We start from the raw sequence: 25,825 nt of genomic DNA, 5'->3' as shown, positions 1-25,825 counted from the left end.
CCAGGGCAGGTGGGGGTTGAGGGGGTGCTGTCTCCCTTCAGATGTTGGCGGCTCTGAGACGATATGTCCTGGGGTGGGGACGAGGGGCAGCAGACCGCTTGGAGTCCCTGCTGGTGTGGGCAGCTCTGAGATGGCGTTTTTCATGGCATTTTATGGGGGTGGCATTTTCCTCTCCTCTCTTGCGTTATTGAGGCTCTGTGGCAGTTTTTATCAAACTGAGGGTGTAGCGTTTTTTTTTTTTGCAAACTCTGACATTTTTTCTCCCATAGACTTCAATGGGAGAATGCTGTGCATATGGCTTTTTTCTAGCATTTTTTTCACCTTTTATGGTCCAGCAGCTAGATCATGTCATGGCAGAGTAAAAAAAAAGTTCAGCACACAAAAAAGCCTAAACCTCAAACAACATTCACACATGAAGTCAAAAACACTATAAAAAATGCCAGAAAAAAAAACACAAATGCATGGAAAAAAATACTTTATACGCCGCATTGGCAGCTTTTCCGGCGTTTCTTTGTGGCCTGAAAAACAGCAGACAAAAAGTGTCTACCAAGTTTTACCTACATTTCTCTTATGCCTTAGTTGCATACTAATTCTCAACTAAATAAAATCCACCCGTGTCATTTACACAATATCACTATATTATTACATATTATCATTATTATTTATTACTTCTTTTCAGGATCTCAAAAACTTTTAAAGGAACTTGAAAGTTAATAAAGGTCGGGTGGTCTCTTGCATTGACGAGACAATGGACCTAATAAATATTTCAGAGTTTGAGTCATCACATAGAGCGCTTTTACCTCCATCTATGAGTCACGTTGATATGGACAAAGCTATTCATAGGCTGGAAAAATCCCACAGAAAAATACGAGAGCAGCTGCCTAGACAGCCCAACTATTCCATGAGAAGCGAGATAAAGAGACTGAGAAGCCATTGGGCTCAAGATGCTTTTTCAGGCTGGTCCCCACAAGAGATGGCCTCCGCTGGATTCTTCCAAACTGGTTTGAAAAACAGTGTCCAGTGTTTCTGCTGTGGGTTGGTCCTGTGCAAGCATTCTTTAAGCTGTACCCCAATGGAGCAGCATCAGAAGTTTAATCCCTCTTGCGAATTCATTCAGGGCAAGGATGTGGGTAATACTTCAATTTATGATATTCGGGTGCAACCGAAGGAGACTAGTCCCATGAAGCCCATGGAAAGTGAACAGATTAGACTACAGTCCTTTACCTGTTGGCCTGTGTATGCTGCAGTGATGCCCTGTTCCCTGGCAGAGGCCGGATTTTACTTCACAGGTAAATCAATCATTGTTTTGTTCAAAGACAATGAAGGGAAGGCAGCCTATAGCTGATCAGTAAGCCGGACACTTTCAGTAGAGGGAATTGTTAAATATTTGCATTGGTCATTGACGTACAGTGACTATAAACTGTGCAAAGACTGAGATAAAGTGCATGAGTCCAAAGATTGAAGGAAACGAAAGGACTTGTATGTGTAGAGAAATGTTAGGACAGGCACGTAATAAGGGTTATAAAGGTAAAGTAAGGCATTAAAAGATTTTACATGCATTACTGAACAGGTGAGATTTCCTGGCAGGCTTAAAGGGAATCATCATCCCAATTTTGCTTCATTAAGTAAACATACAGCATAATAACCCTTGCTGCAAGGTCTCCTCACATATATCTAGGGTAGCTTTACACACAATGTATCCACAGCTGATTTCTCGCTGTGAGTTTACAGCGAAATCTGCTGTGGATACTTGCCCATTCACTTCAATAGGCGGGGCAACGCATTGATTGGCTGACCAACGGGGGACGTCGGGAGACCCCGAAGCAAGCAGGAGCGGGGACCCGATATAGTATCTTCCCGGGCTGCCGGGGTTAATGGTGCCTTGTTTGACATACTGACATGACAATCCCGCTGCAAGTATGTCAGCCCATTGAAGTGAACGGGCAAGTATTTGTAGCAGATTTCGCTGCAAATTCACAGAGAGAAATCCGCTGCAGATACATTGTGTGTGAAGCTACCCTTTATCATTTCCTGGTGTCCGCACTGATGCATCGGGAGCCGGTATATGAGAGCGGAGAGCGGTGGCCAGGCGGGGAGTCAGCAGTGGTATAGGGAGAAGGTATCCCGGAAGAAGGAGGAGGAGGGGGGAGCGCTCCTGTGTACTGAGCGGCTCCCCCCTGCGCCCGGTGGCATAAGCAGTGGCATCAGCGGCGGCAGGCAAGTCATATCCATAACCCAGCTACAGCTCCCATCACCTGCTCATACTATAAGCAGATGATGGGAGCTGTAGTTCAGTGTATATAGTCCGGATCGGCGGGCGGCGGGAATGCAGCGGATCGGCGGGCTTACTGTGATATCCTAATATATTGAATGAATACATTTATGCAATACTTTGGGGAGCAAGTACCCTTGCTCCCCAAAGTATTTCATAGATGTATTCATTCAATAAAGCATACTGTACACTACATTACATTACTTTACATAGACATCTATACACACAATAAAGTCCCATAGACTTCTATATATAGAGCGCCCTCTGCTGGACACTCCATAGGAATTACACCTTTGGTCATGACGTCACTGGATCTGAGAGAATTCTAACACTTCCTGATCTACTAAATTAAGGGAAATAGCCCTATATGTGCATTTCCCATAATTAATGTACATTAGAAATTTGTATAACTTTTCATAAGTAACAACATATCAAAAATTAATTTTGGCCGGACTTCTCCTTTAAAGGGGTAGTCCACCCCAAAATTTTTTCTTTCAAATCAACTGGTGCCATAAAGTGCCAGAGATTTGTAATTCACTTCTATTAAAAAATCTTAAGTCTTCCAGTACTTATTAGCTGCTGTATGTCCAGCAGGAAGTAGTGTTTTCTTTCCTGTCTGACCCAGTGCTCTCTGTTGCCTCCTCTGTCCATGTCAGGAACTGTCCAAAGCAGGAGCAAATCCCCATAGAAAACCCCTCCTGCTCTCCAGACTGGAAATAATACAACTTCCTGTTGGGCATACAGCAGCTGATAAGTACTGGAAGGCTTGAGATTTTTTAATAGAAGTAAATTACAAATCTCTGTCACTTCATGGCAGCAGTTGATTTGAAAGAAAAATTTTTTGGGTGGACTACCCCTTTAAGGTTCTAAAAGGAAAGTTGGTAGAGCTATCTATCTATCTATTTATCTATCTATCTATCTATCTATCTATCTATCTATCTATCTATCTATATCCTATCTCTCCCCCCCCCACCCTCTCTCTGTGTAAGTTACTGTACATACAATGCAGATACAATTGGTGAAAGAATAATGCACCTATTGTATATGAATTAACCCAGGAACAAGAGACAATGTCCAGTGCTTCTCCTGTGGTGGATGTTTAGGAAACTGGGAAGAAAATGATGACCCCTGGAAAGAGCATACCAAATGGTTTCCTGAGTGAGTCTCATATCATATACTAACTATACTAATATTACAGCATTTTATTACAAGTATTTGCTATGCAGTAAGAAAGCTGAAGGAAGAATTTTTTCCCCAAAGCATTATATGCATATAGCATTTCCATTATTCAGGGTTAGCAAACATTGACTTTTCCCCCACTGAAAGGGCTCTGGGGGGTGTTCTGCTAATTTTTTATAGGTTTTTTTATAGGTTTTGCATTCTAGTGTTTGGCGGGAAGGTCAGGTTTTAGTTTTGTCATGTGAACAACCTGCCAGATTTACGTAGGGCAATAGGACACAAAAATAATTCTTTCAGTTTAGGAACCTAAAACCCTGGGTGTAAGGGTCTTGGAAACCAGACAATCTCAGTAAATGAGCCCCATTGTTAGTAGATGAATGTGAGTTTGACCCCATAGTATATGTGAATTGTGAACTGCCCCTCCATAGTTGTTTTTAATTGTCTTTGGTGTATACATATATATATATATATATGTTATTTATTGGAATATTCGGAAATAATTTGTGAATAAATAAAATTATTGGAATGATATAAATATTGTCATTGATTATTCAAGGAGATTGAGGTATTTGTATGCAGTTTACCTTGTTTTTTGGCTGATTGATATAGAAAAGATCTTTAATGTAGGTTTTCTATATTCTCATGTCTTGCCTTAGTGACTACATACAGAAAATGACTTACATTTCTAGTTATTTATTTAAAGGTGTAAATTTCTCCAGAGCAACAAAACAAGTGATGAGCGTCAGCGATACATCAGAAGTTACTGTGGTTTCACAGAAGTGACGGTAAATATCAAATGCACTATGATCACTTAAAGTGTACCTGTCGTTTAATTTATTTTATTTTTTTCAGAAATCAATAGTACAGGTGATTTTAAGAAACTTTGTAATTGGGTTTATTAGCCGAAAAATGCATTTTTATCATTTGTATTCATTTTATCATTGAAGCTCTCCCCCCTGTCTTCATTGTTCTCTATGGGGAGGGGTGGAGGGAGATGAGGCACCAAAACAACAAAGAGTTAATTTACAGCTACATCACTAGGCTATCTCCTCTGACTCAGCAGTGAATGAGAGAGAGGAGGGGGGGGGGCTGAGGAAAGACTTTTTGAATGCAGATAATGGCATATTTGCCTAATGAACCCAAAAAAATAAATAAATAAATATAAAAAATACGACAGTGACACTTTAAAGAGTCCCATGGCTTTGTGGCTCCTTCCCATTGCCCCAACAATCCAAAGGCCCATAAACCCTGGTAATGCAACTGAATGAATTTACCTGTCAGGCACAGGCATAGTTTTTATCTTTCTCTAGAAATTTTACCTGAGCCCACCAGTTTATTTCACAAATGTGATTTCATCATTCTGTATTTTATAAATCCTTCGTTCTGTATTTTACAAACCCTTTGTGGATACAGTGAGATGGATCTGTATGTTACATCACTGTGCAGCAGGGGCGTTGCTAGGGTCCAAAAACATCCAGGGCACGGGCCCTCGAGTGCCGTCGTAAGCGGTTAGGGAAGGAGCCCAGTGCAGAAGCTAGTAACCCCAATGACCGTTCTATTAGCCCAGTTCTATTGTCGCCACTTACAATAACTGCTGCTAAGCAGACCCAGGCAGCTCCTTCACAGCTCCCCCTGTACACACAGCCTCTGGGAGGTCTGCCCCAGCTCCTATCCTCTAGGCCAGTGTTTCCCAACTTTTTCCACCTCGGGGAACTCCTACCAGATAACATTATAGAAAATGCAGTAACCTCATTCAGGTGACGTCTTCTTTGGTCCGAGATGTTCTCTTACCCTTTCCTCCATCTGGCCCAGACCACCATGATGATTTCTTCCAGCTGCAATTCATCTCTTCAGAACCTGCCAGACAAACATATTAGGCTCCGTAATTTTCCTTCATTTTCCATCCCTTTTCCCACCTATAGGTTCCCATATAGCAGCAATTCCACTGCTTGGTCAGTGAGTAGGTAGGTAAGTGTGTTACACACTATTCCACCTGCCCCCCCCACACACACACACACTACCCCCACCTGACCCCCCCCACACACACTACCCCCACCTGACCCCCTCTCTCTCTCACACACACACTACCCTACCTGACCCCCTCCCTCCCTCACACACACACACTACCCCACCTGACCCCCTCTCTCTTACACACACACACACTACCCCCACAGATCTACGTATTCTTATATACCACAAAGCATCCAGTGTATTGGATCCAACTACAGCTGCAGGCACTACAACTTCCAGCACGTACTGACAGTCTGCAGCCCTCAGGATATGCTGGGAGTTGTAGTGCATGCAGCTCTTGTAGTTGGGTCCTAGTTTAAAAGTCTGTGCTAGTGTACTGTAGTGACCCGCGGGGCTGTGTCAGTACACTACCGCAAACCATACACTGACCCATTTAGACCCCAATGGTACACAAGCTCTGCACACTATAGAAGTGATTACAGTGCAGTTACTAATACCTCACAGGTGACGTCTTCTCCGATTGCTGTCGCTCACTTTTTGCTTTCTTCTCCATCTGGCGCAGCCATCTTGAAGACTTCTCCGACCACAAATCATCTGCAGGCGGGCAGCTGGGGGTGACTGGGGAAGGGAGGCAGCTGGGGTGACAGGGACAGGGGGAGCAGCTGGGGTGACTGGGGGAGGGGGGAGCAGCTGGGGTGGCAGGGGAAGTTGGTGAGCAGGGGGAGCAGCTGTGGGGCAGAGGAAGAAGCTGGGGGCAGGAGGAACAGCTTGGGTGACAGGGGCAGTGGGAGCAGTTGGGGTGTCGGGGGGGAAATGGGGGCAGGGGAGCAGATGGGGCGACAGGGGGAGCAGCTGTAGTTACGGGAGCAACTGGGGGGCAGGGGGAGAGGCTGGGGGTGAAGGGAGAGAGGCTGGGGGGCAGTGGGAGAAGCTGGGGGGTGAATAGCTGGGGGCAGGGGAAGTAGGGGGGCAGGGGAGAAGTGGGGGTGCAGGGGGAGAGGCTGGAGGGTGAAAAGCTGGGGGGCAGGGGAGAAGCAGGGGTAGCAACTGGTGGGTGCAGGGGGAGAGGCTGGGGGGCAGGGGGAGAAGTTGGAGGGTGAAAAGCTGGGGGGCAGATGAGGTAGGGGGGCAGGGGAGAAGCTGGGTGTGCAGGGGGAGAGGCTGGAGGGTGAAAAGCTGGGGGGCAGGGGAGAAGCAGGGGGAGCAACTGGTGGGTGCAGAGGGAGAGGCTGGGGGGCAGGGGAGCAGTAGGGGGCAGGGAAAAGCTGGGGGTGCAAGGGGGAGCAAAGGTTGGCAGGCAGGCTGGCCAGGCTCCCCCCCTTCCCCCCAATGCACCTTCGGGGCCGGGCTGAGCCTCCGGCACACACAGCCTGTATCAGGCCGGAAGCTCACAGCTGCAGCCCCGCGGTCCCGGACTTCCCTCCTGCTTGTCGGCGCGCACATGTGAAGTCATCGCCGAGCAGGAGAGAAGTCCGGGACAGCAGGGCTGCAGCTGTGAGCTTCCGGCCTGAGACAGGCTGTGTATGCCGGAAGCTCAGCCCGGCCCCAAAGCTGCACCCCAGCGGACCCATTAAGAGAAGCTAGGCAGGAAGAGGCTTCCCTCAGTGAGCGGTACCTGAGGGCGCAGCTTCAGTGATGTCACCAGTCACTCGTGCATTGGATGTGTGCGCAGCGGCCATCCGCCGCGGCGCACCATTCCAATGCACGGTTGACGTCACTGAAGCTGCGCCCTCAGGTACCGCTCACTGTGATAAGCCAATCCGAGGTGTGGGTCAGAGGCTGCGGCTGCTGACAATCCGGTGCTGGCGGGTGGCGGCAGCAAATAACTTTCGGGGCTAGGCAGAATTCATTTGGGGCTTAGGCCCCGAATGATTATGCCTAGCGACGCCACTGCTGTGCAGTTAGTATTAATACAGTCATTATGGTCCATGTCATTTATCACACTGCTATTCCCCATCTGCACCGTTCTGGGATTGCTGCTGAAAGCGGGAATAGACCAGAATAGTCTCTGTATGTAGTTGCCCCAACTGTCTCCATTGGTTTTGCGATGCCAACAAAACCATGCATTTTTCCGAAGTAAACACCATACTGCATCCAGATGTTATCTGGGGGGCTCGCACACACATCTACCCACTGTGACATAGACATCTACATGTTGTGATAAACTCATACATGTTGTATAATGTTTATTTTAGGGAGCATCTTTTACAAATGTTTCCGAAGAAAGACTTTATCCTATAACAGGTAAGAAAATATAAAATCTAAGCCTCCCCAAATCTATGATGGAACATCAGAAACTGGACTACCTGACTTCCTTTCTCTATCCATAACAACCTAAACATGTTTTATCATACAGTTAGCAAGAGAACAAATAACAAAGTTTCCCATAAACATGTATGGTGCCAATTAGGTCGCTAAAAGTAATGACAATTTATTTTGCTATTGCCCCCATATGCTGTCTTTTGCTCCTAAGGGCACTGAGAGGTCCTGCCATTTTGCATATATATATATATATATATATATATATATATATATATATATATGTTATGATATATTATAATTGGAGATTTAAAGGGGTAGTCCACCCCAAAAAAATTTCTTTCAAATCAACTGGTGCCATAAAGTGCCAGAGATTTGTAATTCACTTCTATTAAAAAATCTTAAATCTTCCAGTACTTATTAGCTGCTGTATGTCCAGCAGGAAGTGGTGTTTTCTTTCCTGTCTGACCCAGTGCTCTCTGTTGCCTCCTCTGTCCATGTCAGGAACTGTCCAAAGCAGGAGCAAATCCCCATAGAAAACCCCTCCTGCTCTCCAGACTGGAAATAATACAACTTCCTGTTGGGCATACAGCAGCTGATAAGTACTGGAAGGCTTGAGATTTTTTAATAGAAGTAAATTACAAATCTCTGTCACTTCATGGCAGCAGTTGATTTGAAAGAAAATTTTTTTGGGTGGACTACCCCTTTAAAGGAAAACTGCTAGAATAAAATGCTGTAACTAACACCCTAAAGTGTCTTAGAGGTGTGACTTAAGTGTGCCCTGGCCACACCTCTATGGCACTTCAGAGCAGTAATATAAAGCATGTTTTATGTGATTACAGCCTCAGACAACTATAATAAAGGTATGGATAATCTCATTGCTTACATAGCTATGATGCCATGTAAGCAGTTTGAAAAGTCTTTTTGGGCTGACAGTTTAGGTTATTGCAGAATTAGACTACGTTTTGTTCCCCCAATATAGTGCTGTTCTGTGACCTCTAGTAATACCAGTGATAACCAGTGATAATACCAGTGATTACACAATAACGTTACTACCATAAACCACTGCATTGCTTTATCCTCCTTGCAGTTCCTTTGGGGACAGGACTGCCATCTATTAACAGGGGACCTCACAATATGTATAACACATAACAATAACGTATAGATATAATAGTTGTGCCCACAATGCTATATGGATTTTCTTTAATTATCTTTCTTTCTTTTCAAGAGTTAACAAATGGACAAACAGAGATCCAGGATAAAGTAGATACTTTGAAAAAACATCTTACTGGATGGTATAACGAGCCTACATTCAGCTGTGCGTCTCCTTTCGGAGATTCCCTCACAATAGACCTGAGCACACATTTTGCTGATATCTCTGTTCTGTTAAAAGACATTAAAAATCAACTGGTGCGGCAGCTGGTATTACCAGATATCCTCTCTGAACTGAATGACATCACCATGATAGAAGGAGAAGCTGGCAGCGGGAAAACCGCTCTTCTTAGAAGGATTGCCATTCTATGGGCCTCAGGGTCCTGCCCTATACTCAGTAGATTTAGTCTAGTCTTTTATATTTCCCTTTCTTTTACCGAGAGTCAGCAAACTCTCAGCGACATCATCTGCCAACAACTCATTGGATCCTCAACATCTCTGACAGAAGAGAGTCTAGGAGAGATCATAGAGACATTAAAAAATAAGGTCCTCTTCCTTCTGGATGACTATGGTAATGAGGACTCCGTTCCAGCCATAGAAGAAATAATACAGAAGAACCCTTGGAACAGACTGAATCTGGCGATCACAGTGAACACTGATAAAGGGTGGAAGCTGCGGCGATATGCAAGGTCCATAATGAGCATCCAGAAATTCCCTTTATATAGTTCCATTTACCTAGCCAAAAGCCTGTTTCCACATGATAGTAAACAGATGGATACATTTATTCTAGAACTGCAAACATCTAATCTTCCAGCCATATTGCATACTCCTCTAATGATTCTTGCTCAGTGTTCCTCTTGGATTAAACATCCTAATGACAATACAACTGGTGACGTACATGTGTTTAAAGAATGTGTAAACTATAGCTTAACAAAGTTCCCCAAAGAGGCTCAAGCTGTGAATTCTCTGGTGTCTTCATGTGGAGAACTTGCCATCAAAGGACTTTTCGAGTCCAAGTTTAATTTTACAGAGAATGACTTAAGGACTACTGGTGTGGATGGGGACAAAGCCATCAAATATGGACTATTGAGTAAATTTACAGCACAGAGGCCCCATTCAATATATAAGTTCTATGACCCTTCATTTCAGGAGTTTCTTGCCGGAAAGAGACTCAGTGAACTATTGGAGTCTGAGAGACAGGAAGATCAGGACAAAGGTTTCCATTACCTTCATCAGATAAATACTTTTCTTAAATTCATTGGACGTTATCTCTATCTTATGAAGTATGCAACCAGGATTTCGACAAAAGCGACTCTCAAGATCTTCTCATATTTGTTCAGTCTTTATGGTAATCCTAAAGCTCTGGATTGTGATCTAGACAGTACAGAACACTTGCAGCGCCACCCAGAACTTAAACTTGAAGAAGAATGTTTTTTCTTGTTACTACATAAACACAAACCTGTGAGCATCGAGGTGACTCTTACGAATGTATTGTTAACATTTGCCATTGAATCAGCCATTGAAAGTCGATGTCTAGAGGACTGTGCACCCATTATAATGCAGTTTTTTACAGGGAAACCATTTGAATTCACTGTCAGTCTGATCAACAATAATTCTGCAGAACAAATTCTCAGTTTTATAGAAAAATACCCAGAAAGTATCAGTTTGTTGAGCAGCATCAAGTTCAACATTAATGCACAAAAACAGCAAACGCCACCAGATTATTCACGGCTGGAGATGGGTTTGGAAAGTTATGGTGTGCCGACAGTAGAAAGGGATTATGCAGATGCGTACCTTCCACTCAATGATATAAAGAAAGAGAACGAGAAGTCAAAAAATCACTGTGCTGAATACTACTCCATTTTCCCTAGCCAAATTGTAATCATGGACTCAGTAATTCACCCGTTTAAGGCTATTAGCGGGTATAAGGTGCCAGTTTTCAAAATTCAAGTCAATGAAGTTAATTATGATAATTTCTCTCATGTAGATTGTGAGAACTTCAAGGTCCTTTTCTCCCTATCGGACAGAATTGAGCTAGAATTAACTAGCTCTAGAGATTTTGTGAGACACCTTGCACCGGAAATTGAGCAGCACTCAAGTTCTTTCAAGAAACTAGGTATTTGTGACTCCTATTTGACAGCAGAAGAACAAGACTTAATTCTCAAGATGTCTTCTCTAGAATGCCTGGAGATTGGCAACAACTACAGTGAGAACTACCCAGGTAATTACCAACAGAAGGACCATGTTTGCATTTAGAGAGGTTAAGAAAACATCTGGCACCCAAGCCAACCAGCTGGTTTCCAGAGCTTTGGCACCTCCATACACAGTGAAACAAAGTAGGAAGCAGACAGCTCCATACATTGTGTAGTGGCCATTGTGGGTTACTGCAGCTCAGCTCTCATTCACTTTAAGGGCTCGTTCACACAGAGCAAAAGCAGCTGAATTTCTGCGCTGAATCAGCGCTGAAATTTCAGCCGTTAAAATAGGTGCAGAGCTAATTTCCATTGTGTTGAATGAAAATTCTGCTCTGCAGTTCACACGGTGGAATTTCCGTACTGAACTAATCCGCTTTCCGCCAGAAGAATGAACATGTTCATTCTTCCGCTAGCGGAAGCCTATACAAACCAATGGGGCTCTGATTTTCTGTTTCAGTGCGGAATACGTGCGTATTCAGTGTGGAATACAAGCGTAATACAAGCGAAAATTACACGCACAATCAGCGCGGAAATGGGGAACAAAGGGGGGGAGGAGGATTCTAGTATATATTCTGGTATAGTCTAGTTTACTTGCCAAATACTCGCTGAATTTCAGCGCTGAATGCATGCGGATTCAGCGCGGATTCCTCGAGTATTCCGCGCTGAATTTGTCAAGAGCTGATTACGAGCTGAACACTTTCCTAGCGGAATACGCAGGGATTCTGCTTACATTCTGCTTATATTCTGCTCGGAATTCAGAGTCATTTGATTTCAGGCGGAAATATTTCCTCGCGTAATCCGCCCCTTTTGCTCTGTGTGAACGTAGCCTAATGACATTAGAGCAGCAGTGACCCATCTTAGCCACCACACAATGTAAAGAGCTGTCTTCTTCCTACCATGTGTCAGAGCTCTGGAAAACAGCTGTTCATCATCAATAAATCTCATCCGCAAAACCTTTTAAATTTTGTTTGATTCATTAGGCTGTACACATGACATCCCATACAAACATTATACACAATGTACTGTATGCTTTACATATGCATATTTATATTGCTTTAATTGTTGACTGGCCAAACAGACAGATTTGAACAATAAAGTTTAAGAAGAGTCCTCTGTTTTATAAAACCCTTTTTACTACTTTAGGAAAACCACTGAAATTTATTTTAAACTAATCCTACATAATATAATAAAATAGTAATAATAATACAAATTACATTTACATGTAATAATATTCAGTCTCACGTAATAAGGTTGTAATTAGAGATGAACGAATACAAATACAGAAACAGTACAAATTGCCAATCCAAATATCAAGCATTGACTATCCATTTGTTTAATCTAGAAAAAGTTCTTCAGTTTTGCTAGTGCTCCAAGGTCTGGTATGATACTATAGGACAGTGTTTCTCAACTCCAGTTCTCAGATCCACTAACAGGTCATGTTTTGAGGATCTCCTTAGTATTTCACAAGTGATATAATTATACTCAGTGCATCAGGTATTATCGCAGGTGTTCGTTGTATGGGATATCCTCAAAACATGACCTGTTGGTAGGTCTTGATGGTTGTAGTTGAGAAACACTGGTCAAAGGCTCCTAGGCTCATCTCCACTAGTAATTATAATCATCATAATGATAATAGTAATAATACATCTCATATGATAATGTAATAATAAGATGATGATAAATTCAGGTGTTCTGTCTTTAATGTTAATGCATTTATCATGCTTCCTTGGATTTTAGAGCATCTTATTCGAGGCATACATAACTTTCCTAACTTAACGGAAGTTACTATATATCTGCTGCAAAATCCAGAAGTACTTGACCACCTACCAGTTGAATTTAAAAGACTGGACCAAATTAAAAAACTTGCTTTTGGCTGCATAAGTTTTGGCATGGGGTCATTAAAATTTGGTAAGTATAGTTGGCAAGAACAATGGTCCGGCCCCTCTACAGTAACTTTACATGGCAAAGGGGGTTGCATAGGAATTAAGAATATGTATAAATGTATCATCACAAACCTATTGTTTTTTTTTTTTTTTTTTGGTGATTTTTGGTTTTAAATGTTACACTCTACTCTGTATATTATAAAATGCATTCATTGTTGCCAATAGGCCTAAACTAAGCTGAAACTTCCTGTGCCATCTGTGATCATAAGGAGGGGTCAGTAAAGAGATTTGAACAGCATTTGGCCATGTTCACACATGGCAAAACAGTGGCTGTTCTGTGACACGACCGCGTCTGAGATGTTCAACCCGGCCGATACAGAGTATCGGTTGGGTTAACATTACTTCAACTTAATTCGGGTGTGCCTGCACTCCAATTAGCCATAGCACACAATTTAAAGTACGTCTGGGAGACGTACTTTACATTGTGTGCACAATCTATGTTGAGCGGCCGCTGTTCACTGAAAATTGGTCGTACAAAATAGACATGTCAGTTTTCTGTGCGGCTGCATGTAGTGTATACAGTGTGTATACACTATGGCTGTGGTTCCATAGGGGTTAATGTGATCGACTGCTGTGATTAAACAACAGCCGTTATTGCAAACATGCAAGGCTTGTTTCCATGATAATAGACAACAAAAATGTATTTTCATTCAGTAGTCATTTTGCCTTTCACCTATTGATACACACAATAGCTAATTCCGCCTGATATGTGCCAGACACAACATGTGCCACATCAAATACACAGACGGCTTCAGTGCGTATGCCCCTTTGTGAGCACCCTGTTGTGGTGAGGACCCTCTAGTGTGTGAATTGGTAAGGAATGCTCCATATATGCACAGCAATTATTTTATTATATATATATATATATATACATGATGCATGAGATATATCATTTCTGGTGTATAAATACTAACCCTTATGTGTTCATACATTGATTTACAGTCCCATACATCAAACATTTTGTAGATTTGGAGGTTCTGCACTTATCGCTGAAATATTATGCAGATTTCAATGGTCTCATGAGCTCAATCACTCAATGTAAGAAGCTGAAAGAACTGAGCTTCTTTGGATCCTTTCTTCGTGAAGAGGATATGGGTGTCCTAGGTAATATTTATCAATAATAAGGAAAATAAAAATGTTGTGTATATTCCTACCAATATATAAGAGGTTTGTATTCATACAATTATTTAATGAATTTTCCAGGAATAAAAAACACATAGCTGCTTTCTTCCAAAAACAGCGCCACACCTGTCCCCAGTTTGTATGTGGTATTGCAGGTCAGTTTTGTTGCAGTGAAAGGAGCCGAGCTGTAATACCAAACATAACCAGAGTACAGGTGTGGTGCTGTTTAAAAAAAGCAGGTATGTATTTTTATACTTGTATAACCTCTTTAACCAACAGCATCCTCCAAGTTCATCCCCCTTCCAACTACTGGAAGTCCAATAGTCTTGTGCAGGAGGAGTATAGGAGCAGCCCTGGAGCTCCTACACAGTGACATCCTCCATGGAGATGGAGGACATCACTGTGCAGGAACTCTAGGGCTGCTCTCATTCTCCTACTGCATAAGACTGATGGATCAGCCAACATTGTTCCCCTTTAACATGACGATTATCGTCCGGAACGGTCAGTAATCGGCCAAGTACGGACGATAATTGTTTGGTGTTATAGGATCCTTATACCAGAGCTGCCTAGATGGAGACAGCTGTGAGCTGGTCAGTGAAATGCACTACGGGGTACTTACTGGCTTGTTCTCCTGGTCACAGTAGTGAGACCCTGGCCGATTTTTTTATGAAAGTCAATTAATTGCCTAAACCAAAGTAGAAAGCCAGACACTATCAGAGCGCACACCTCCAGATCAAATACAATCAAATTTTATTATAACATGATTCAAAGAAGAACAACAAAAAAGAAAACACCATATCAAACATGATTAAAAACAATTAAAAAACCGCATAGGTATATAAAGAAACCAAAAGTGAGAGGGTATGGTAATCCTCCTACTACACCAGGGCATCATATAATCATCTTGTCCTCATGGTCAAATCAAGTCTAATTCTATTGTGGAGCACAATACAAAAACTGTCAATAAAGTATATTATTTGAACAGAAAAATGGAGGAGAAAAAAAGGTGATTAATTATCAATAATAAATACGTGACCTATAAAGTGCTGTAATATAAAGTGCTATAACTGCCTCCGAAATGCAAATGCAATAAAGTGCTGTAATATAAAGTGCTATAACTGCCTCCAAAAAAGATGAATATATAGATACTGATTTAAAATGCCAGAGATGTACACACACAACAAATATCTAATCACCCTACAACCATGGGAGCTGATAACCTGGTGGAGACCCAACGCGTGTTGTCACACACAGTGACTTTGTCAGGGGTGGAGATGAATTGCTACGGTGTCCTTTTTTTACCCAACATCATACATTCAGTCCATAATATTTACATAATAATAAATAAAAAAATATACCTAAATGGCCAAGAGATATGAAGCGTGCACTGAGAATGGCGGTCAGCATGGCACCGTCTGCGTCAAAGTATTGTAGTGCACATGAGTGAAACCTAAAATATTGTCCGATTATCCAAGTTCCTGCGTTCCACTATGCGTTTCAAAAGTCTATTACATATAGACCAAGATCAAAATGGCGCTGTCAGCGTCTGTGCCCTCTAGTGCGCATGCGCACTATTAATTCTCCAAAGAGAAGGCAGTTAAAAATACAACTCGTTTCACAAGAAACAGACCTTTATTTGGCTATGTTAATAAAAGTTATGGCTCTGGAAATGCAATGATAAAAAAGTGACACAAAATTGCATATTCAATGAACATAACATAAGCAAAATGGCTTTACTAAATGAATTTACTGTCTATTACTTTATATTAAAACAAATACCGTACTTTACATATCACTATGGCTACTTCAGAAGTTTGTAAATTATTAATCACTTTTACCTTCTCTCCGACAGCTGCAGCAATGAAGAATTTTACATCTCTGAAAATCCTAAATTTGGACAGACAGATAATTGTTGGAACAGAGACGGCTGAGATGTTTGGTATAGTTCACAATGGTTTTTGATGGTTGTAGTAGTTTGGGTACTTTGCAGCAGTTGTAAAGGGTCGTGCTTTGATAAATACATTTTCATTTCTGGGTTGCAGCTTAACCTTTTGCAACAGCTGGAACAGGGCCAGAAGTTCCCCATCTTATTGCAATAAAATGTGACAAATACTCACATTAGAATTTATGCATTTATTTCTTACCTGAAGCTAAGTGTGACTTTACACAGAGAGATTTATCTGGCAGATTTTTGAAGCCAAAGCCAGGAATGGATTTGAAAAGAGGAGAAATCTCTGTCTTTCCTTTATGACCTGTTCTCTGTTTATAGTCTATTCCTGGCTTTGGCCTCAAAGATCTGTCAGATAAATCTGTCTGTGTAAACCCTAATAAAGATCCTTTGCTTCTAGCTGTATCACTGGGATCCCTCATTCACCTGGAGAAATTGTGGCTGCCAGTTGGGGAGGGAATGGCTCCCGCTGCTAAACTCATCATTGAACAGTTTCAAGATCTTCCCAACCTCCAGTTTCTGGCCATGAAGGAGATATTAGATGACAAAAGCATTGCAGTGTTGGGTGAGTCATTGATAAACATTGCTTAGAGAAAAATCAAATAGTTTCAAATTCTAGAAACTTTTTGACCCATATATTATGAGCATTATTGTGTACGTACTGACAGTCTGTAACTGGGAATTGTGAGCACAACTTGTTAGGAGTGAAGTATTGAATAAACAATTGCTCCTCATCCGCCAGTTACACACACTTATGATGACATCACTCGTCATGCATTCTTTTACTTAACTATCGGGGGTGGGGGTGACAACATACCAGGGGCACCTATCTGCTCATGATGGGCCATGTTTACCTACAGGGGCGGAACTTCCTACTGGTGGGCACCTTACTACTTATAAAGGAGCAACTGCATACTGGTAGAGGCTCCTATATACAGGGGCACATAACTACCTACTGGGGCAACTACCTACTGGGAAGGCACCTATGTACCAACTGGTGGTGTAACAGGTACCTGGCAGTGTCTGTCAACCTGCTGGGGAGAGCACATACCTAGAAGGAGAACATACTTAGCTATCGAGAGAGGCATTATTACCATTTGGGGCACTATTGGTAGGGAAAAGGTGAAAGATAATGTTGGAAAAAGTTTGAAGCCTAAGGTGATTGTCCAACAAATTTGTGGTCGGGAGAAGTTGTCATAAAGCTTTAGGCTGGATAGAGAAGAACAGGAGACAGAAGTCTACAGTCAGAGAAGCAGCCCCCTGTGAATAACTGGTTGTAACTGATGTAATCACTTTTATGATCACTGTAATATTGGTGTAATATTGGTCTGTGTATAGGGCGTTTTGTTTAGTAACAGTATAGAGATAATATGGTGTCATCCAGTCACTGTGGAGTCACTGTTAGAGAGGTAATAGATGCCCCTTGTAGATTGGTATTATTGGTCTTGGTATATTGGATTTAGTCACTAACACTATAGAGGTAATGAGTTTGGGATGGTAATATATCTTCCTTAAATATTGATATTTTAGAGATTTATGGTATTATCACACATAAGAAATCTGCTTTATAGCTCTGTAGTTTTGCTGATTTGTGTGTGTGCTTTCTGGGCAGCGTAAGGTGCCATTTATCTTATCTGCCTAGGACACCAAAATGCCTTGTCTTGGCCCTGCATATTCTATATATACACATGCCTATAACCAGGGGCGGGCTGGGCCGGGGGGCAGGAGGGCATGTGCCCCCCGGGCCGGTCTTCCCCACCAATGAGTGGGCCGCGACCCGCGGCCGACTCTCTGCAGCAGTTGAGACTGAAAGAATAGCGCGGCCGGCCGCCGCGCTATTCCCTCAGTCTCTTCCGGGCCGCCTGATCCCCCCAGGAGCCGCAGACGTGCTGTACGCAGGCACGTCTGCAGGCACCTACATCAGGTCCCCAGCGGTGACGTCACTTCCCTGACGCGCCGCTGAGGACCTGATAGGAAAGGGAGAGGAGAGGAGCCGCCGCGCTGCAGCAGCAGGGAGAAGCTGCTGCACACTGAAGATCCGGCCCGAGGAGAGGTGAGTTGTTTTTCTTTTTTTTTAAACCCATTAACATGTGGCCACACCGGGGGGGGGGGCTATTCTATGAGGGGGGATGCACAGGGGGGCTATTCTATATGGGAGGATGCGCAGGGGGGCTATTCTATATTGGGGGGATGCACAGGGGGGCTATTCTATGAAGGGGGATGCGCAGGGGGGCTATTCTATGAGGGGGATGCACAGGGGGGCTATTCTATATTGGGGGGATGCACAGGGGGGCTATTCTATGAGGGGGGATGGACAAGGAGGCTATTCTATATGAGGGGGTGCATGGGGGCTATTCTATGAGGGGGGATGCACAGGGGGATATTCTATTAGGGGGGATGCACAGGGGGAGCTATTCTATATGAGGGGGTGCATGGGGGCTATTCTATGAGGGGGGATGCACAGGGGGATATTCTATTAGGGGGGATGCACAGGGGGAGCTATTCTATAAGGGGGGGTGCACAGGGGGGCTATTCTATGAGGGGGGATGCACAGGGGGGCTATTCTATAAAGGAGAATGCACAGGGGGGGTATTCTATTAGGGGGGATGCACAGGGGGAGCTATTCTATAAGGGGGGGTGCATGGGGGCTATTCTATGAGGGGGGATGCACAGGGGGATATTCTATTAGGGGGGATGCACAGGGGGAGCTATTCTATAAGGGGGGTGCACAGGGGGGCTATTCTATGAGGGGGGATGCACAGGGGGGCTATTCTATAAAGGAGAATGCACAGGGGGGGTATTCTATTAGGGGGGATGCACAGGGGGAGCTATTCTATAAGGGGGGGTGCACAGGGGGGCTATTCTATGAGGGGGGGATGCACAGGGGGCTATTCTATGAGGGGGGGATGCACAGGGGGAGCTATTCTATAAGGGGGGGTGCACAGGGGGGCTATTCTATGAGGGGGGGATGCACAGGGGGGCTATTCTATGAAGGGGGATGCACAGGGGGCTATTCTATGAGGGGGGGATGCACAGGGGGCTATTCTATGAGGGGGGGATGCACAGGGGGAGCTATTCTATAAGGGGGGATGCACAGGGGGGGCTATTCTATAAAGGAGAATGCACAGGGGGGCTATTCTATGAAGGGGGATGCACAGGGGGCTATTCTATATGGGGGGGTGCATGGGGGCTATTCTATATGGGGGGGTGCATGGGGGCTATTCTATATGGGAGGATGCACAGGGGGGTTATTCTATATTGGGGGAATGCACAGGGGGAGCTATTCTATAAGGGGGGATGCACAGGGGGAGCAATTCTATAAGGGAGAATGCACAGGGGGGCTATTCTATATGGGGGGATGCACAGGGGGAGCTATTCTATATTGGGGGGATGCACAGGGGGGCTATTCTATGAAGGGGGATGCACAGGGGGGCTATTCTATGAAGGGGGATGCACAGGGGGGCTATTCTATATTGGGGGGATGCACAGGGGGGCTATTCTATGAAGGGGGATGCACAGGGGGCTATTCTATGAGGGGGGGATGCACAGGGGGGCTATTCTATGAAGGGGGATGCACAGGGGGCTATTCTATGGGGGGGGATGCACAGGGGGAGCTATTCTATAAGGGAGAATGCACAGGGGGGCTATTCTATATGGGGGGATGCACAGGGGGAGCTATTCTATATTGGGGGGATGCACGGGGGGGCTATTCTATAAGGGGGGATGCACAGGGGGGCTATTCTATAAGGGAGAATGCACAGGGGGGCTATTCTATATGGGGGGATGCACAGGGGGAGCTATTCTATGAAGGGGGATGCACAGGGGGGCTATTCTATGAGGGGGGATGCACAGGGGGCTATTCTATGAAGGGGAATGCACAGGGGGCTATTCTATGAGGGGGGATGCACAGGGGGGGCTATTCTATATGGGGGGATGCACAGGGGGGCTATTCTATGAGGGGGGATGCACAGGGGGAGCTATTCTATGAGGGGGGGATGCACAGAGGGAGCTATTCTATATGGGGGGATGCACAGGGGGGCTATTCTATGAGGGGGGATGCACAGGGGGAGCTATTCTATGAGGGGGGGATGCACAGGGGGCTATTCTATGAGGGGGTGCACAGGGGGCTATTCTATATGGGAGGATGCACAGGGGGGCTATTCTATATTGGGGGGGATGCACAGGGGGGCTATTCTATGAGAGGGGATGCACAGGGGGAGCTATTCTATAAGGGGGATGCACAGGGGGAGCTATTCTATAAAGGAGAACGCACAGGGGGGCTATTCTATGAAGGGGGATGCACAGGGGGCTATTCTATGAGGGGGGATGCACAGGGGGCTATTCTACGAGGGGGGTTGCACAAGGGGGCTATTCTAAATGGGGGGATGCACAGGGGGGCTATTCTATATGGGGAGATGTGCAGCGGGGGGGGTATTCTATATGGGGAGATGCACAGGGGGGGGGGCTATTCTAAATGGGGGGATGCACAGGGGGGGGCTATCCTATATGGGGGATGCACGGGTGGGCTTTTCTTTATGGAGCGATGTGCAGCGGGGGGGGGGGGGGGGGGGGGGTCTATTCTATATGGAGAGATGTGCAGCAGGAGGCTATTCTATATGGAGGGATGTATTGATGAGGATGTTGCTGGAGCAAGAAGCCTAAAATGTCTGTCTGACAGATCCCGTGGAGAGGAGGAGTCCTGGCCAGAGAAGCCTTCATGATGGCCGGAGCCGGATGGAGAAGAAAAGGAAAAGTGGACGTCTCTTCATGCAGAGAAGACGCCTACTGTGAGTCACTGAATGTAACTGCACTATAATAACTTATAAGGTCTTATAACTTATCAGGGGTGTCAAACTATGTCCCTCCAGATGTTGCAAAACTACAATTCCCGTCATGGTTTATCTGTCCAGTCATGATGGGATTTGTAGTGTTGTAACAACTGGAGGGACGGAGTTTGACAACTGTGTTCTATTGTCAGTGTTCTTATACCGGAGATAGATAGGAGATAGATAGGAGATAGATAGGAGATAGATAGGAGATAGATAGATAGATAGATAGATAGATAGATAGATAGATAGATAGGCGATAGATAGATAGATAGATAGATAGATAGATAGATAGATAGATAGATAGATAGGAGATAGATAGATAGGAGATAGATAGATAGATAGATAGATAGATAGATAGATAGATAGATAGATAGATAGGAGATAGATAGATAGATAGATAGATAGATAGATAGATAGGAAATAGATAGATAATGGATAGATAGATAGATAGATAGATAGATAGATAGATAGATAGATAGATAGGAGATAGATAGATAGATGGATAGATAGGAGATAGATAGATAGATAGATAGATAGATAGATAGATAGGAGATAGATAGATAGATAGATAGATAGATAGATAGGAGATAGATAGATAGAAGATAGATAGATAGATAGATAGATAGATAGATAGGAGATAGATAGGAGATAGATAGATAGATAGGAGATAGATAGATAATAGATAGATAGGAGATATATAGATAGATAGATAGATAGATAGATAGATAGATAGATAGATAGGAGATAGATAGATAGATAGATAGATAGATAGATAGGAGATAGATAGATAGATAGATAGATAGATAGATAGATAGATAGATAGATATCCAGTAGGAAATAGCTATCTAGCAGTTCATTATGTATCTTTGATTACACATGAGATCACAACCAGCAGACACATTTTAATAATGAGAACCTTCTATGGGGATGATCCTGGTATTTGTACAGTGGATGTTAGTTAGTAATGGCGGCGGTGGTGAAGGGGTTGTGATATTTGTTTCCTTTATACTGGTATTATTGGTCTTGTTATACTGGATCTCAGTTATGGTGTGGTGGTATTAGTTAGTATAGGGTGGTAATGGTTGTGGTCACAGTGACAATATATGTTTCTTATATACTGGGGTATTGGATTTGGTCAGTAACGGTATATAACGGTATCAGTTCTGTTCTGGGGTCACATCCACACACTGAGCTCCCACATAACTCTGTATACTGATCTCTCACAAAGCCTCCAGTATACAATACACCAGGAATCCTCCAAGTACAACAGCTGCAAACACTACAACTCCCAGCATTTACTTACAGTCTGCAGCCCTCAGGATATGCTGGGAGTTGTAGTACATCCTCTGATAACAGCTGGTGCTGCAGAGATTCAGGGCTGATGGTTTTAACATGATAAGAGAACCAAAAGGGCATTACAGCACTGATAACAGGGTCACCAGGTACACAGCATGGTACCTTAAGGGTGCATTCACACAGACAGATTTAGCTGACAGATTTTTGAAGCCAAAGCCAGGAATGGAGTTGAGGAGAAATCTCAGTTTTTCCTTTATTACCTGTTCTCTGCCTATAGTCTGTTCCTGGCTTTGGCTTCAAACATCGGTCAGATAAATCTCTCTGTTTAAAGGCATCCTAAGGTACTATGCTGTGCACCTGGAGCTAGGTTCCCTTTAATCCAATAGATATATATCACAAGGGCTTTTCGTGGCTGGGAACACTGGCCACAATACTATAATTCTGTGGCGCATGTGTAATCTTCCTTTCCCGCACTTATTTGGGGAGGGTAATACCAGGTAAGGGCCAGGGTGGTGGATGGGCCGCTAGCCTGCCAGTCAAGGGCTAGTGCCGTGTGCTTGCCCCCCAGGCTAAAATCTGCCAGCCAGCCCCTGCCTATAACACATATTTATGGGAGGGGGTCCTATGCTCCTGATGACCCCCTGCTGTTTATATTGGGGAAAAGTCACGACCTTGGTATTGTAGATTACGGTCCTCAAACCATAACCCACAAGACCAAGATCTGTGACCCTTTTACTTGGCCCCCACCCCCTCACCTTTAGGAAACATGCCCCCTATTCTGTATTGGTCTTGGTATACTGGATTTGGTCAGTAGCAGCATGGAGGTAATATGTGTTGATAAATTTCCTCTTTGTAAATTGGTGTTATTTAGATGCTGTATTATTATTTTATAGAGGTATATGGTATAGCATATAAGAAATCTGCTCTAGAGCAATGTCAGAGCATGGTAGAGCAAAGTAGTATCAAAGCCCTGGACAACCTCTTTAAAGTTTTTTGTTGTTATCATGCTGTAAAACAAAGCTGAACTTACCAGAAATCCAGGTCCAGTCTCCTGAAGGCAGATTTTCTGACTTGTGCTGGTTGAAAAAAAAAAAAGAGAATAAACCCAGGAATTCCAGCCAGTACAGAGAGTCATGGCTCAATGTGTCCATCAATCACATGACTGCCTTCTCTGTGAGCGCTCAGATGGCCTGGGATACACAGGATTTCCTGCTTTCTGTTTTTTTAAGAAAAAAAACAGAAAACAGGAAGTGCCGTGTTCTCCATGATAACTAAAAAATAAATAATGAATGTAAATTGCAAACTTGATTCATATCACATCTACTGATTTAGATTTTTAAAGTTATAATGACAGGTACACTTTAATGTATATCTTGTGATGAACCTTTATAGGAAAAGTGGCAAGCAATGGCTTCCTGAAAAGACTTTGCCATCTGGAGTTGCAGTCTAACTTCAGCATCACTGAATCTGGATGGATGACTTTTTTTGAAACAGCTGCAGACATGCCGGAGTTAAATATTTTGAATATTATGAGAATCGGCAGCGAGTCCATAAAGTCTCTGGCCACCACTGTCACCGCCTTTGTCCGCTTTGTGTATCGGATGCCAGGCCTTACTACTATATGGATGCAGGGATGGCAGCTGGATAAAGACGACATCAGCATGTTCAACAGCATGAAGGAGAAACACCCTCAGTCCAAGAGCCTAGAAATCCTTTGGCAAATACCGTTACACTTTACACCAAATATAGAGAATTAAAAGTAGACTTTTATTACTGTATAATGCAAGAAAACTGATCAGAATTACACTACTGTCTAGCTAGCATTGGTGACAAACATAAGAAAAGTAATTCCTCTATGGGCACAGACACACAAGGTGTATTTGTATGTGATTTTGTTCATATGTTGTACAGACATATCAAATTTTGATTGACCAGGGTCTGTGTATTGAAAAGCAAAAAAGTAGACGATCAACTGTGTAAAGTTGTTTATTTCAAAAGTATTCAAATAAGCAACATCAGCAGCAAATGAAAAGCTTTGAATGTAGACATTTCGAGTGGATTCCGCTTTGTCACAGATAACACCCACTATGTTAACCCTTACTTATATATGCAGCTTCATTTATACAAATGTAAAACATACAATTAAAGACAAACAAATAAAGGAGCTTACAGGGTGCATAAAAGCATGTAAATCCAACATAAAAAAATATACAGTATATATTATTTTTTTTATGTTGGATTTACATGCTTTTATGCACCCTGTAAGCTCCTTTATTTGTTTGTCTTTAATTGTATGTTTTACATTTGTATAAATGAAGCTGCATATATAAGTAAGGGTTAACATAGTAAGTGTTATCTGTGACAAAGTGTGCATGTGCTTGAAACGCATAAATATACTGTAAGCCTGCTGGGTTGCTTGTTTTAATCATTTTTGGATAAAATCATGATTTTACACATTGCTGTATCATCTATTTTTTTACTTTTAGGATCTGGAATCAGACCTGATCATTAGAACGAGCCAGGAAAAGTGCATGCTAAGTGTATTCTGTGCTCATGAACAAAATGGACTCCGAATTAAGCAAGGAGAAATCGCATGCTTTTCTGCCCACCTGATCTAGTGACAGGTGGGGGTCTAATCAAAACTTTTCATTAGTCTCTACATGTCCAAAAAGATTTTACGTAAAGGGTACAGTTTAAGAAATGACTTTTGTATATTTATATTTGTATTATTTCATCCTTTATGTATTATCTCATTCTGCATGTAATCCCCTATTCTGTACGATGGGTGTTCATATAGTTTACTTAAAGCGACCACCACCAAACTGCTAGTACCATCCGTTTGATGAGAGTAAATCCTCAAAGGTCGTGTCTTAAAATGTGCCTTGGTAAAAAAATGATCTGTGCTGTGTCATACTGGTGTGGCCTAGTATGTCTGTGCCCCAGGTCTGCGACTCCTCTCCTTCCTTCCTCCCAATTAGGAACACCCCAGGCAGAATTTTCTATTCATCACTTTTCTAAACTATACCTGGGCTGTAGTGACACAGGTGCAGTTGAAACAAGTGATGAATAGGAAAAATCCTGCAGGTGGTGTTCCTAATGATGAGGAGGGTGGTGAGGAAGAAAGAAGAGATGTCACAGACCTGGGGAAAAGACACCAGTTTGACACAGCACTAAAAAAAATGTTATCAATCTAACCAAGGTACCAGGTGCATTTTAAAAGACACGACTGGTAAGGATTTACTCTCATCAAACAGATGGTACTAACAGTCTGGTGGTGTGGCTTGGTGGATACAAAGTTACTTTAAGGTTAGGGTCTGGAAGAAAGAAGAGAGCTTATAATTCTATTTTCCTTCAAAGTAAAGAAGATAAAACATCAAATGTATAAAACCATCGCCTAGGAGCAGTGCTTCTCAAAGTTTTTCTATGGGAGCCTCACCTAATAGACTAAATGATGCCTGGGCCTCACCAGACTGACCAAGAAGATGCTGGGGTCTCAACATCTGCGAGGGACATCCATGCAAAATAAAGTAAATAATGTTCCTTAACCAGAGATTGTTGCATTTAGGGAAAGAGCTGTGCATCTTATAGTTACTTTTGTGAATACTGACTCCTCAGCTGCACCTCACCTACAACTAGGGGGCGCCTCACTGGTGAGGCCT

General features: G+C 43.3%; 1 protein-coding gene across 1 annotated transcript; it reads left to right on the top strand.

Moving 5' to 3' along the window:
- Positions 1-748: 748 nt before the first annotated feature.
- On the top strand, positions 749-23,923 carry LOC138786552 (baculoviral IAP repeat-containing protein 1-like). Its single transcript, XM_069963535.1, has 10 exons — positions 749-1,289; positions 3,331-3,430; positions 4,155-4,236; positions 7,618-7,666; positions 8,910-11,054; positions 12,766-12,936; positions 13,914-14,075; positions 15,946-16,032; positions 16,442-16,606; positions 23,559-23,923. Exons 1-10 carry the CDS (start codon positions 749-751, stop codon positions 23,921-23,923), a joined length of 3,867 nt encoding a protein of 1,288 aa, XP_069819636.1.
- The last annotated feature ends 1,902 nt before the right edge of the window (positions 23,924-25,825 follow it).

The sequence above is a fragment of the Dendropsophus ebraccatus genome, chromosome 3 (genome assembly GCF_027789765.1).
Source record: "Dendropsophus ebraccatus isolate aDenEbr1 chromosome 3, aDenEbr1.pat, whole genome shotgun sequence".
In the NCBI taxonomy this organism is placed as follows: domain Eukaryota; kingdom Metazoa; phylum Chordata; class Amphibia; order Anura; family Hylidae; genus Dendropsophus; species Dendropsophus ebraccatus.
Note: the sequence above shows the minus strand (reverse complement) of the source record. Positions and strands in the feature narration are given on the sequence as shown.

What these genes read in the sequence shown, in the direction of transcription:
- LOC138786552 (XM_069963535.1), top strand. Translation starts at nt 749, where the DNA reads ATGGACCTAATAAATATTTCAGAGTTTGAGTCATCACATAGAGCGCTT. An exon ending in CTACAGTGAGAACTACCCAG is followed by an intron (nt 11,055 to 12,765) that starts GTAATTACCAAC and finishes CTTGGATTTTAG; the next exon opens with AGCATCTTATTCGAGGCATA. An exon ending in CAAAAGCATTGCAGTGTTGG is followed by an intron (nt 16,607 to 23,558) that starts GTGAGTCATTGA and finishes GAACCTTTATAG; the next exon opens with GAAAAGTGGCAAGCAATGGC.